Below are 15,071 nucleotides of genomic sequence, written 5' to 3'. Positions count from 1 at the left end.
TAAACCTAACACATCCTCAATTCACACCTTAGTCCTAAACCTAGCCCCTAACCCACCAACGGGACTTCTTCTTATGGGGCCCGGGCTTTGGGCCCCATAAGGAGCAGTTGGTCCTCACAATGCAGTATACGTTGGAAAAATGGGCCTCACAAAGTAGCATAAACAAGGACAAACACACACACACACTAGCGTCCCCCCCACATTACAGATACTTCTAACGTCCATGATATTATATATATATATATACATATATGTATTATATCTTATATCATTATCTTTTATACCCCACATCTTTAATCTGTCCATAAGCCAAAACTCTGTTCCAGATGCTTGGAAAAACAGCCTTTGTTCTTCCTTTGCTGAAGGGAGGTGACCCCACCTCACTGAACAACTATCGGCCAATCTCTAAACTCTGCATTTTAGCCAAGGTTCTAGAAAAATTGATAAACTCTCAAATCAAAATTTACCTGGACTCATTTAACATCTTTCATCCCCATCAATCTGGTTTCAGGAAACAACACAGCACAACGACTGCTTCACTGAAGGTTCCGAATGACATTGTTGAAGTACTGGATGCTAAGGATTATTGTGCTACACTTTTCTTAGACCTGTCTAAAGGTTTTGACACTGTGGATCATAACATCTAAGTCTCATAAGCTTTCAGAAATTGGTTTCTCAGAACACACCATTGGTTGGTTCTCTAACTATCTTTTAGATCGGATGCAATGTGTACAACGTAATGGTACTTCCTCCAGTTATTTAACAGTCAACAATGGTGTACCACAAAGCTCAGTCTTAGGACCCACCCTCTTTACAGTTTACATAGGTAATGTATGTCGGTGCATCCTTGATGCATCCATACATTTCTATGTGATGACACAGTTGTTTATTGTCAAGCTAAAACAGTTGCTAAGGCTTTCCAGCTTTAGAAATCCGCATTTGACATCATCCAGTCAGATTTGTTCCACCTCAAACTTGTCTTGAAAGCCGATAAAACCAAAGGGATGCTTTTTTTTGAACAGGAAGTCAGTCCCAGCAGTTCTTCCTCCGATTTTATCCTCAAATGACGTCCCTATTGAGTTTGTTGATTCCTCTAAATATTTGGGTATCTTGGTGAAAACCTAGTAAAGAAAGTGAAAATTAAACTGGGTTTCTTTTTCAGAAACAGATCCTGTCTAACTTTGCTAGAAAACACCTTGTAACTGTGACTTTCCTTCCCTCCATTGACTACAGTGACATTATTTACATGAACGCTCCTACAAGAACCCTGCAGATGTTGGATGCTGTCTATCATGGTGCACTAAGATTCATAACTGGCTGTGATTATCATACCCACCATTGCACCCTGTATTCACTGGTTAACTGGACATCATTAACTTCACGCAGACTCTCCCACTGGTACATTTTCATTTTTAAATCACTTCTTGGTCTGTTGCCTTCATACATCTCCTCCTACATGTCTCTGCATGAGTGCAGCTACAGCGTGCGCTCTCAGGACATTATTACCTGCAGTGTTCCCTCAGTGAGAACTGAACTTGGCAAAAGGCCTTCTCCTACTCTGCTCCTGTTTCCTGGAATATCTTGCAAAAAGATCTGGAGCTCTTGACCTTGACCTCTCTAAGTGGCTTTAAGAATCTGTTGGACTCCTGGCAGGGACCAATGCAGACATATTCCTGTTTTTAGTTTTCTACATTTGCCTTATGATCTAGATGTTTTTGCCATCTTATTTTATTTGTAAATAAAAAAAAAAGAAACAAGAAGCTCTGTATGCCTCTTTTATGATCGTCTATTGTTGTCACTGTTGTCCATTGTTGTCATCATTCTTTGTTGAAATCAGGTATCTCTTGTAAATGAGTCCTCGAGGATCAATGGGATTAACCTGTCTAAATAAAGGTTGAATGAATCTTGTGTATGTCCCTTTGTATTGAAACTCTGGCACAACAATTTCTTGCAGGATCAGAAAATTTCTATCTTATCTTATCTTAGCTTGAGAAGAATGCTGGTTGAGGAAAGCCGATCCTAAGGTTTATATCTATCCTCGCTACCTATTGCTGAGATGATGTTCCTCCTGACGCATGCCATAGCTTTATTCGAGTCAACAAACCCTTTGTCCATCTCTCCATGCATGATGCTAAACAGAAAAAAGTAGCCCGTAGCTAACGTCTCGTTAACCATGAAGGAGTCTCTTCACCTTTTTGAACGCTGCGTGTGCCTTTGCTATGCTTGAACTGTAGTCAGCTGTGATGATGATCACTGATTCCTTGAAGTGAAGCGGGCCATGACTGTGCATGCATTGTAATATCTTCACACAATCTTGATACGTACTATGTAGTTTGGCCACAATAATTCTTGGCTTTTAGCCTGACCTTCTCCTGCCCTCCTTGTCCTGTGAGCAGTCGATCAGCGGTGGTTTGCTCAACTTCAGCACCTCTGTTAGCATTTTAGCTACCACTGCAGGGCTGCTTGACTTAGCGATTCAGGAAGATCTATGATCCTGATGTTGCTCCTTCTCATATGCCCCTCCACGGTCTAAAACCTCTTCTTCAGACCATCTACCTCGTTCCTCATCTCCGTCACGATACCATGCAGAACTTCCACTTTGTCTGACCAGTTAGAGAGACCATCTGCAGCTTCCTTCACACTCAGTCTCACCTGGTTAATTTCTGCTCTGGGAGTCGTGATGCTGACAATAACCTCAGCCCTCACCGCTTGGAGCTTGCCCTTAATGAAATTGAGATCCTCTGCTGCCAGGGCAGCCTTAATTTCCAACCAGATTGTCACAGATGTTTCAGTTTTAATTGAAGCAAGAATGTCTGACATCAGAAATGACTGTATAAAGCTCGGTGAAGGCGGAGCCAATTCTCCTGTTCCAGAAGCACCGTGGTCAGAGGCTGTGTTTGACCCAGTGGCCACAGAGCCCGTAGCCTTTGATTTCTTAAATTTGGAGATCATCTTGCAGCTCTGTCGATTTGATCATACGATAATGCTGACTTCATAAGAATCCAACACAGAGGTGGCGAGAAAGTTCTTATGAAAGGCAGGTTTAAACAGTAGTGATGGGAGCCCAGCAAGAACAAGAGTTACTGTGCCGCCACCATCTTGAATCCCCCCTCTCCTGTCTTTTTGTCAGTGCTACTGTCTCCAGAACATACAACATACTATAGCTGGTCTTACCAATTGTCTTGTAAAATTACCTTTGCTGACACCCTGTTGTTGCAAATCACTCCTGAAACTTTTCTCCATCCACTCCATCCTGCCTGAACTCTCTTTTTCACCTCTTTACCACATTTTCCTGGACAGGGAACCCCAAGTACTTGAAGTCCTGCACCTTTGTGAGCTCTGCTCTTTGTAGCCTCACTGTTCCACCAGCCTCCTTCTCGTTCACACACATGCAGGGCTTAATTTGATCCGGATCCTGCTGGAACAGGATCCGGTAACCCTAATTTGATAATCCAGTAATCTTAATTTGACAGGGTGCCGATAATTGTTTGCTTGGATCCGGTAACTCTCAGGCTTAATAATGCATTTATGAACAAATTTGACTGTCTTGAACAAATAAAATCTATATTGGATATGTAAACTGAAAATAACATACATAAACACTAATTTTAAACATAACAAGCTACCTAATATCACATCAGAGCTGTCGCTTCGCATTTCCGCTTCTGCTCTTAAAAGCCCCTAAAAGTTCAAACTCATGGGCAATTTTATTAAAAAACACAAAACTTAAATTAAACGTTTTGCACTATGCATAAATTTCTGCACTTTTGCGAACGATCTGATGTGTGAATCACTGCAGGAGTTCTATGAACTTTTACTTGAACTGCAAAAAAGAGACGATGATCTTGGCTCATCAAGCTGTTTGTCGTGAAGTCAGAGTATTTGAAGCAATGATGGAGCGACCAGGATGCTTTTCTGAATTGGGCAAAAGGATTGAGAGCAACTCTTTTCTAAGTCAGTGACAAAGCGTTAAATATTAGGTAGTTTTTTCTAAGTGTGGCCAAAAACTTAGAGCAGCTCTTATTGTCCCACGGAGTGGAGCAGGGAGGAGGATGAAGAGGCGCACCTGACCGCAGTGTGGGATATACTAAACAACTAGAAAGGTAATAAATGGTCCTGCACTTGATACATTTATAAATCACACATAAAGTGTTTAAAGTAAATTATAAATATAAACTGGCTTCAGTGGTGATTTTAACCTCTTTTGGGGGTGCTCAAGTACCCCTAAATTTTAACTCAGCACCTCTGAAAAATAAAGAAAACATCATTAGGATTTTGTAAGGAAACTCATTTCTCAAGCCTTATATTCAACAAAATATTGAATAAATATGGAATAGATGATGACAGTCTTAAACAAGCCAGTAAAATCTGATATTTTTTGCATGAGTCGCGCCACCTGTCAATCAGTCCAGTAGGCACGTCAGCAACTAACCAATCAGCAACCTCAATTTGTCCTAAAGTTAACATTCCTTACCTGCAGAGCTGCAGCTTTGCAGTCAGAGAGGTTTTAATTATGAGTTTACATATTTTATTTCATGTTAATCTACTGTAATAAGTCTTTGTAAAATACACCAGAATGCGGGAAATGGCATCTACTTTATTCAAAATTCTCTGGGGAAGCACCACCAGACCCCTCCCTCCAACACACACAAACACCACCCTCCCGCTTTTGCGTTCCGGCATCGTTTGATTTACAAATTAAGCCCTGCACACGTACTTTGTCTTACTTTGACTTTCATTCCTCTTCTCAAGATTTATCATGAGTTTCAGTATAGAATCTACATCCCAAGTATAGAAGTGGTCACACTGGTAATTATCAGATAATCTATACATTTGATCAACGGCTCCTGGCTGATAATTAACTTCCTAAATTCTGTGGGAACAGTAAGGCTGGACATGGCTTTTCTAGTTTGGCTTTTTTGTTTGTTTAATCAGTTTTCTAACTATTAACCCATAGCTCTAAGAGTTTCAGAGTAGCTGATTGGCAGGGGCAAGAGTTTAGGGACATCAGAACCAGTCATCTCAGACCAAACTGGAGGGATTAAATTATATACATTTGTCAGTTGGAAAAAAAAAAAACACAACCCAATCTAAATAATACTTTTGATTTTTTCAATTTGTGTTAAAATAACATTCTTTTGCAAATATATTCATCATGACCATTTATTTAATGTAATGGATACAAGTAAGTAACACACTCAACTTTTGTTGACTGCTGCCTTTGTAGGTTCTCCTTCAGGAACAAAACCTGGGAGTGTGGTATAGATTCAGTGTGCCCATCCATCGCACAGGGAGCGGGGACAATGAGGTAGGCTTCTTCTGGCACCACCTGCCCTGGTCTGAGTGCTCAGCCACCTGTGCTGGAGGTGAGTCAACACCTAAACACATAAACACGACTTTATTTTGACCCCTGTTATTCTGCAGGGGTCAAATCTGTTTTGTCTGAATGTTTCTTGCTCTGATTGTAGCAGATCAAATACAAACATTTGACAAAAATTCCAGGTTTAACGTCTGAACTATGTTCCTGTGTTTTCTTTCATATTTTGTGTTTTTTTTTCCCCCAAATCATCTAATTTTTTTTAGACTGTATTCAGTGTTGCAGTAAAAAAAAAGTTAATTTTTTTAAAACATCCTCTGAGGACCACACTTAGTTTGCGCAACAACTATAAAATTATAAAACCATGGTTGTCAAATTTTACTTATTTTTGTAAACAATTAGATTAGTAATTATTTGGTGTTTATTTATACCTGATTAGGTTTTTGGTCAACTTGGTGTAAGATAGGTGACACTTCTAACGGATTAAAAAAAACAAAACATAAAATGGTTATAACTTGACAAAATGTACAGATATTTTGATTTTTAATTTGATGTGGTAGCAGTTGTGACAATAGGCGTCACAACCATTATATGTGAAGGGGACACGTCCCCTTCACACACACATAAAAAAATTTAAAAAAAACTTTCATTTTGACACCACCTCCCCCACACACTTTTACTATGAAACATTAGTTCAATCGGCACAGTTTCTCTTCCTTTGTGAACAAATACATTCCACTTGATTAATAGGAGAATGCTCAAGCCACTAAAAATCCACTCCAGGTTTTCCTGGTTACCTACAACTCTAAACACAGCAGCCTGCAGTGTTTCCTCTGTGTCTCCTGCCTCGAACACTCACAGGTGGAGGAGGTGGAGACACCTCTGGGTTGCTCGCCGGCTTAGCAAGCTTAGTGCGGGAAGTTGTTGACCGGGGGGGGTGATCATAAACATATATACATGGTTAGGATGCTTGAGAGAAGAGGAGCACTATGTCTGTAGCATCTTAGCTAGCAGTAACAGTGATGCTGTAAGACGCTGCAGGTGTAAGAGACGCTGTAAGGTGCGTTAAAGTTGAAACTTTAATAATTGTTGCATTATGGGAGCTGACTGCGGGTCACTGCAGCTAGCTACGGCTAGCTGTGGGCCTCAGGCTTCCTCTCTGACCCTGGACCCTCAGCCAGCCCCCACCGCTTCCCCTGGTTCTATCTCTCTCAGAAGTGGCAACTCATACTATCAATAAATCAATGAGACGTCAATTAAGTTTTATCAATTATATTAAAAAGAAGGCATGAGAAGATTACAGTTTTACAACGCTGGACTCTCCGGACCGTGATGCGTACACAGACCCGGAAGAGCCCTGAAGTCCCGTGTCATCACTAATTTATACCATACCTTACCATACCATACCATACCATACCATACCATACCATACCATACCACTTTATTTATAAAGCACTTAAAACAGCTACAAGGCCAACCAAAGTGCTGTACAGACAAAACAACAAGTAACACACAAAGCAAAATACAAAATGAGGTAAATCAGAATATAGACAAAAATGATGCAGATAATGACGACAAACCAGTGTGGAGCATACAGGATCAAAACACAGATCATCTGGTGTTGAAAGCTACTGAATAGTAGTGAGTTTTTAAACGGGACTTGAAAACCGAGAGGGAGGGGACATGTCTGACAAACAGAGGTAACTCGTTCCAGAGTCTTGGTCCTGCTACAGAGAAGGCACTGTCACCTCTGCGCTTAAGATGAGTTCCTGGAGCTGTGAGCAGCAACTGGTCCGCTGACCTCAGGGAACATGGTGGGACATACGGTTGTAGCAAATCAGAGAGATGGGGGGGGGGGGGGGCGGGGCACAATGTTCAGTGATTTGTACCGCCCACCTTCAGCAACACCTGAGGCTCTGTCCTCCCTGATGGAATTTCTTGGTAATTTAAAATTCAAAGAGATCCTTTTGGCTGGAGACCTCAACATTGATTGGTGTAAGTCGACCCCCTTCTGTGATAAATTCAAGGAATGCTGCCTGTCTCTCAATCTTACCCAATTGATCGACTCTACCTCTAGATTAAACAAAAACCGTCCTGAAAAATCCTCCATCTTAGACCTATTTCTAACTAATATGCCTCACAAATTCCCTGGTACAGGTGTATTCGCTGATATTTTGAGTGATCATTGTGTGACAGCTGCTTTGAGAGATATTAAACTTCCACCTTCTAAGCCCAGATTAATTCAAAAAAGGGATCTGAAACATTTTTGTGAACAGTCATTCCTCTGGGATCTGTCTCACTTTGACTGGCATCGTATTCTGTTAACTGATGACGTGAACTCCGCTTGGAACTATTTTCATAACAGTTTCATTTATTTTGTGAACAAACATGCTCCTTTTCGTCAGTTCAGAATAAAGGGACGAGACAGCCTCTGGTTTACTCCAGAGCTAGCTGACCTCCTGCACAGGAGAGACCATCTTTGGGCCACAGCGAGAAAATCTGGCTCAGACACTGATTGGTTGAGTTTTCGACAGATGAGGAATAAATGCACAACTGCTGTCAAAGCAGCAAAACGCAGCTATTTCTTTTCTCAGACCTCCAAAAATCTAAATGACCCTAACAGATTCTGGAAACCATCAAATCTCTCTCAGGCACTACCCAATCATCTGACCTCCCATCACAACTTCTCGTTAACTCTGTTCCTGTGTCAAATAAGCACGAGATCCTGAACTGTTTCAACAAATATTTTGTTGCTTCTAGTTCTTTATTTGACACAGTTACTAACAGAAAATCAGCCACTTCCCCTAATAACCAAACTTCTACAAATCAAATCCCTCCTACAAGTCAATCCTCAGTTAATCACACATTCTCTTTTTCTCCGTTCTCAGTCAGTGAGGTCAATAAACTGTTAAAAGATCTTGACCCTAAAAAATCTGCAGGTCCAGATGAACTTCCACCTTATTTCTTAAGGCTGGCTGCTCATATCATCACAGTCCCTGTGACCCACATCTTCAATCTCTCCATAAGACAAAACGCCATCCCAGACACTTGGAAAACAGCCTTTGTTCTTCCTTTGCTGAAGGGAGGTGACCTCACCTCACTGAACAATTATCGACCAATCTCTAAACTCTGCATTTTAGCCAATGTTCTAGAAAAACTGATAAACTCTCAAATCAAAAATTGCCAGGACTCATTTAACATCTTACCTCCACATCAATCTGGTTTCAGGAAACAACACAGCACAACCACTGCCTCACTGAAGGTTCTTAATGATGTTGTTGAAGCACTGGATGCTAAGGATTATTGTGCTGCACTTTTCTTAGACCTGTCTAAAGCTTTTGACACTGTGGATCATAACATCTTGTGTCATAAACTCTCAGAAATTGGTTTCTCAGAACACACCATTGGTTGGTTCTCTAACTATCTTTCAGACCGGAGGCAATGTGTTCAACATAATGGTACTTCCTCCAGTTATTTAACAGTCAACAATGGTGTACCACAAGGCTCAGTCTTAGGACCCACCCTCTATTCAATCTACATACATAATGTAGGTAAAAACATCCCTAATGCATCCATACATTTCTATACTGATGACACAGTTGTTTATTGTCGAGCTAAAACTGTTGCTTAGGCTTTCCAGCTTTTGAAATCTGCATTCAACTACATCCAGACAGATTTGTTCCGCCTCAAACTTGTCCTAAATGCCAACAAAACCAAAGGGATGCTTTTTTCAAATAGGAAGTTGGTCCCAGCAGTTCTTCCTCTGATTTTATCCTCAAATGGTGTCCCCATTGAGTTTGTTGATTTCTATAAATATTTGGGTATCTTGGTCGACTCACATCTCTCTTTTAAGCTCCATGTGGAAAACTTGGTAAAGAAACTGAAAGTTAAACTGGGTTTCTTTTTCAGAAACAGATCCTGTCTAACCCTGAATGCTAGAAAACATCTTGTATCTGTGACTTTCCTTCCCTCCAGTGATTACAGTGACATTATTTACATTAACGCTCCTACAAGAACCCTGCAGATGTTGGATGCTGTCTATCATGGTGCACTAAGATTCATAACTGGCTGTGATTATCGTACCCACCACTGCACCCTGTATTCACTGGTTAACTGGACATCATTAACTTCACGCAGACTCTCTCACTGGTATATTTTCATCTTTAAATCACTTCTTGGTCTGCTGCCTTCATACATCTCCTCCTACATGTTTCTGCATGAGTGCAGCTATGGATTGCGCTCTCAGGACATTATTACCTGCAAAGTTCCCTCATTGAGGACTGAACTAGGCAAAAGGGCCTTCTCCTACTCTGCTCCTGTTTCCTGGAATATCTTACAAAAACATCTGGAGCTCTCGACCTTGACCTCTCTAAGTGGCTTTAAGAATCTGTTGGACTCCTGGCAGGGACCAATGCAGACATGTTCCTGTTTTTAGTTTTTTAAATTGGCCTTAGAATCTAGCTGTTTTTTTTTTTTTTTTTTTTTTTGTTACCTTTTCCTTTTAGCCATCCTATTTGTAAAAAGAAAAGAAAAAAAATCCCTGCAGTATGACTTTTTATAATTGTTTATTGTTGTTGCTGTTGTCCATTGTTATCATCTTTCTTTGTTGAAATCAGGTCTCTCTTGTAAATGAGTCCTCGAGGCTCAATGGGATTTACCTGTCTAAATAAACGTTGATTGATTGTAGACATACATGAGTATTTTGAAATGGATTCGAAAGTGAACCGGTAACAAGTGCAGTGAGGCCAAAACTGGTGTAATGTGCTCTCTTTTGCCTGTACTGGTTAAAAATTAGGCTGCTGCATTCTGGACCAGTTGTAGTCATGCAATGGAGGTCTGACTGATACCAAACAGAAGCGAATTGCAGTAATCAAGCCTAGATGTAATGAATGCATGTATTACTGTCTCCAGGTTATTTTTGGACAATATGGGCTTCAGTATAGACAGCTGCCTCAGTTGGAAGAAGCATGATTTAACAATCATGTTTACATGATTGTTAAGCTTCATGGAAGGGTCCATTATCACTCCTAGATTATTGACTCTTTGTTTTTCTGACAGGGTTAGAGCGGAGAGGTCGATGCAGTGGTTTGTGATTGTGTCGTTGGGAGGGAACAACATGACTTCAGACTTATTTTCATTGAAACTCAAGAAATGTAAAGCCATCAAGTCCCTGATGTCAGCCAGGCAGTTGAGCAACGGTTGAATAGAGCATGTACCATTGTGTCTTAGGTACATTTGACAGTCATCGGCATAGAAGTGGAAGGGCATGTTGTGTTCCCGAAAAATAACACCAAGCAGCAGCAGGTATAAAGAGAAAAGAGGGGACCCAGGATGGACCCCTGCAGAACCCCCCATTTAAGCTCTGCCTCTGCTGAACTAAAATCCTTGATGGAGACACAAAATGATCCGTCAGCGAGGTAAGATCTGAACCAATTGAGGGCTGATCATGTGACGCCCACCCACTGCTCCAACCTAACAATGAGGATCTCATGGTTGATGGTGTCAAAGGCAGCTGTGAGGTCCAACAGGACAAGCAGCACAGAATCACCGGTATCTGTGAATCTGAAGATGTCGTTGAAGTCCTTCAGCAGGGCAGTTTCAGTGCTGTGGAGAGGTTTAAAGCCAGATTGGAAAAGCTCTAAGATGGCGTGATCCTCCAGGAATTACTTCAACTGGGACTCGACTATTTTCTCCAGTACTTTAGAAACAAATGGGAGTTTGGAGACAGGCCGGTAGTTGGAAACGACTGAGGGGTCAAGGTTTGGTTTTTTCAGGAGAGGCTGGACGGCAGCATGTTTAAAGTATTTTGCACCACGCCAGTGGATAAACTACTGTTTACTATTTCAAGAATGGACGGACCTAGAGTTGGAAACACCTCCTTTAGTATTCAAGGGGGGGCCACATCAAAGGGGGAGCCAGAAGGTTTCAAGCTGCACATGACCTGCTCTAGAGAAAGAGTGATGGGTTCAAAATGGTCAAAAGGAGCTACAGATTGAGGTGAGAGGGATGAGTCATGAGTTGGAGGGGAAATGAGAGCCCGGGTGGTCACAATTTTTTCCAAAAAGAAATGTAAGAAGTTGTCGCACAGCTCAATCGAGGCTTCCAGAGGTGATGGTTCAGTGAGGTGGAGAACAGAGTTTAGGGTGGAGAAGAGGATACGTGGGTTGCGAGAGTTTGAGGTAATTATATCAGAGAAGAATTTTGATTTAGCAGCTTTTACTGCTTTCTGATAACGGCGCCAACTCTCTTTAAGTATTTGAAAAGAGACCTGCAGCCTGTCTTTCCTCCACTTTCGTTCCACCCTCCTACATTGCTGCCTAACGGCCTTGGTGACGTCACTCAGCCAAGGTTCTGCTTTGATTTTTAATTTTTTGGTTTTAACAGGTGCAACATTATCCAGAGTCTTTAAGCAGACAGAGTTGAACTGGGATGTCAGCTCCTCAGTGGTGGTGAGAAACACTGGGGCCTGAATTATCATTTCAGAGTTATAATCATCTGTGAAACGTGCAGCAGTGAAGTGGTTAATGGTCCGAGTCCTACGTGCAGGAATGCACGACTTAGGAGTTAGATGGGGGAGGGTGAACTCAAAACTGACTGGCATGTGGTCTGAGAAAACATTATCACCAATAACAAAATTATTAAGTCATATCATGAGTTAAAACAAGGTCCAGTGTATGTCCACACTCTTGGGTGGGACCGTTTACATGCTGAGTTAAATTAAATGAGTCCAATAAATCTAAAAAGTCCTTAACCAAGGGCTTCTCAGGACAGCACACGTGCAAATTAAAGTCCCCAATAATGCAAACATGCTTATATTTTGGTGTGATTTCAGCCAAGAAGTCAGAAAACTCATTTATGAAATCCTTAGAGCGAGGTGGGCGGTAGACGAGTGCAAATAAAGTCTGACGTGAATGTCCGAGTTCAAAGACGCTCAGCTCAAAGCTGGCGCGGGAAACTGGGATAGGCAGCTGTTTACTGTCAAAAGTTGATTTGAATATTGTTAATAATCCACCACCGCGCTGGCCTGATGGCCGTGGTGAATTAAAATACAAACAGTTCGGTGGCAGTAATTCTGTCAAGGCGCTGGACTCACCCGGAGACATCCAAGTCTCTGTGATGCACAGAAAGTCCAAATCGTGCTCTTGAAAGTAATCCCTGAGGATAAAAGTTTTGTTGGTAACAGATCTTGCGTTGACCAAACACATCCGGATATTGTCCGAAGTGGAGCCAGCAGCGGTGGAATTAGCGCGCGCTAATGGCCGCAGGTTTTCAATAACAGCCCCTCCAGGTCGGTCCGAGCTGCGCAACAGCTGACAACTCACGTTGCTTAACTGGTCCGGGCACACAGGAGAGGAAGATGCAGTGCACAGAGCTTTCAGCTTCACTAGCTTCACCAGCTGACCAGCACGCTTTCCCCGGTGTCTGAAGCGATATCTCCAGGCAGGGAGGTGAGGAGCGCAGCGAAGGTAAGCTGGCACGTCCGCCAGCAGGGGGGAGGAGGGGGGGGGGGGTCCAGAGGTACGCTGATAATGGTCCAAATAAGCAACTTCAGTGACAGAAAAACGAAGATCCAAAAGTTGTTGTCTGTCATACACCAGCAGAGAGTTGATGTCACAGATGTGAAATGCAAAAAACAAAAATAATCCGAACACCATCAGCAGAGGTGGATTGCAAGCCATGTACACGGGCGCCATCTTACCGGAAGTGGAAATTACCGGAAATACCGGAAATTTCCTTATCGAAAATGTATGGGTCCTATGACTCCTCCTTTCACAGAAGGGGAGCTCAACCTATCAGTGTATGAGGGGGCGTGGCTAAGTGTGGTCTTATGTGGACTGACGTGTTATGAAAAATATGAAACGGTACTTCAAAGCCTTTCTACGTGATGTGGCAAGCAGATTAAACAGATAGATATTTGACAGATATTGAATCCCAGGGAGACTCTCTTGAGAGCTAACGGCCCAGTTTAACCCAGTCAGACCCGGGTCATAATTTCATTATAATCCCATCTCTGAGCAGATCAAATCCATAGTACCAGTCTAAATAAGAAATATTGTAACACAATGATTACTCAAAATGTCAGCGAATACGCCTGTACCAGGGAATTTGTGAGGCATATTTGTTAGAAACAGGTCTAAGATAGAATATTTTTCAGGACAGTTTTTGTTTGGTCTAGTGGGAGAGTCAATGAGTTGGGTTAGATAAAGTGACAGGCAACATTCATTGAATTTATTACAGAGAGGGGTAGACTTATCCCAGTCAAAAAAATCTCTTTGAATTTTAAATTTCCAAAGAATTCTATCAGGGAGGACAGAGCCTCAGGTGTTGCTGAGGTGGGTCAATAACAAACTAACACAGATAAGATCTGGCCTCCATTCAAAGTGATGTTTACAGCTACGGCCTTAAACTGGTTTGGGATTGTTTTAGCAGACACAAGGCTAGACACCTGAGAATCTCTGATGTAAATAGCGACTCCACCCCCCACCCCCTTTTTTTGACGATTACAGCGATAGATGTTAAATCCATTGATTACCAGGTCGTTATTCAGTACAAATTTGTTGAGCCAGGTTTCAGAGATGAAGATTACATCTGCCCCAGAAGAACTGACCAGAATTTTCAAGGCATCAAGCTTTCTCAGAAGTCTACGTGCATACATTTAGATTTGCATTACATGTAAAAAATGAAGTCCTGACAAGTTTTTAGTCATTTGGTGCACTGTAATTAGTGGGGGGTCCAGGGTTGGGCTGAATCCCTGAGAGCAGTAACAACATTATTATCAGACATTTTCTTGAGTTCTTCCTGACTGATGTGTAATTATAGGAGTTAATAGTGTGACAATTAGACCCCATAATTGAACCATGAGAAACATTAATGAAGTCTAGATCATTCAGAACCCCAAAACAGTTAAAGTTGCAGTGATGGGCAGATCCAGATGTATTAACAAAATTCAGTGACTCCAGATAGTCTGAGATCTGAAAATAATGACAATAATATGAATGGTGCAGAAAAGTCTCAGACCATAAAGCATCACAAATCAAATGAGCAAACAAATCCGATGAGGTGGCCCAACTGCAGTTTGAGTTGGGCTGAGGGGGGCTCCAGCCCCCCTGCGACGATGGATGGATGCTCCCATGAGAAACAGAAGCTGGGTCCAGAATCAACAGGCAGAAACAGATTATTTGCAGCAAACAGCAGAGCGAGCTGCCAAAAAGCGAGCTGTCAGAAAATCCTCCTGAAATGAAAGGCATGGTCCTAGCTCATTTCAGGTCAACAGGGGACAACAGCGTGATCCGGAATAAAAAATAAAAATTATTTATTATCCAGGTGAGTTTGGATGGAAGCCTGCAGCAACTCAAATTGGCAGCACGGTGGCGCAACTGTTAGAGCTGCTGCCTCTCAGCGAGCAGGTCCCTGATTCAAACCCCGGTCCAGGGGCCTTTCTGGGTGGAGTTTGCATGTTCTCTCCGTGCATGCGTGGGTTTTCTTCGGGTGCTCCGGTTTCCTCCCACAGACCAAAAACATGCATGTTAGGCTGATTGGTAACTCTAAATTGTTTCTAGGTGTGAGTGAGAGAGTGAATGGTTGTTTGTCTCTATGTGGCCCTGCGATGGACTTGCGACCCGTCCAGGGTGTACCCCGTCCCTCGCACAGTGATTGCTGGACGTGGGCACCAGCGACCCCCGTGACCCAAAATGGAACAAACGGGTAAAGATAATGGATGGATGGATGGATGGATATATATATATATATATAT

At 42.1% G+C, this 15,071-nt stretch overlaps 1 protein-coding gene across 1 annotated transcript in view; it reads left to right on the top strand.

The window, feature by feature from the left end:
- The window catches only part of adamts6 (ADAM metallopeptidase with thrombospondin type 1 motif, 6), a 337,746-nt gene that overhangs the window by 282,929 nt on the left and 39,746 nt on the right, over positions 1-15,071 (top strand). The window contains exon 17 of the mRNA XM_037692553.1: positions 5,228-5,366. Within this exon, the coding sequence (XP_037548481.1) occupies positions 5,228-5,366 (139 nt within the window). The remainder of the gene's footprint in view (positions 1-5,227; positions 5,367-15,071) is intronic.

The sequence above is a fragment of the Nematolebias whitei genome, chromosome 18, assembly GCF_014905685.2.
Source record: "Nematolebias whitei isolate Nwh7 chromosome 18, NemWhi1, whole genome shotgun sequence".
In the NCBI taxonomy this organism is placed as follows: Eukaryota; Metazoa; Chordata; class Actinopteri; order Cyprinodontiformes; family Rivulidae; genus Nematolebias; species Nematolebias whitei.
This window is presented reverse-complemented; position numbering and strand designations above follow the sequence as displayed.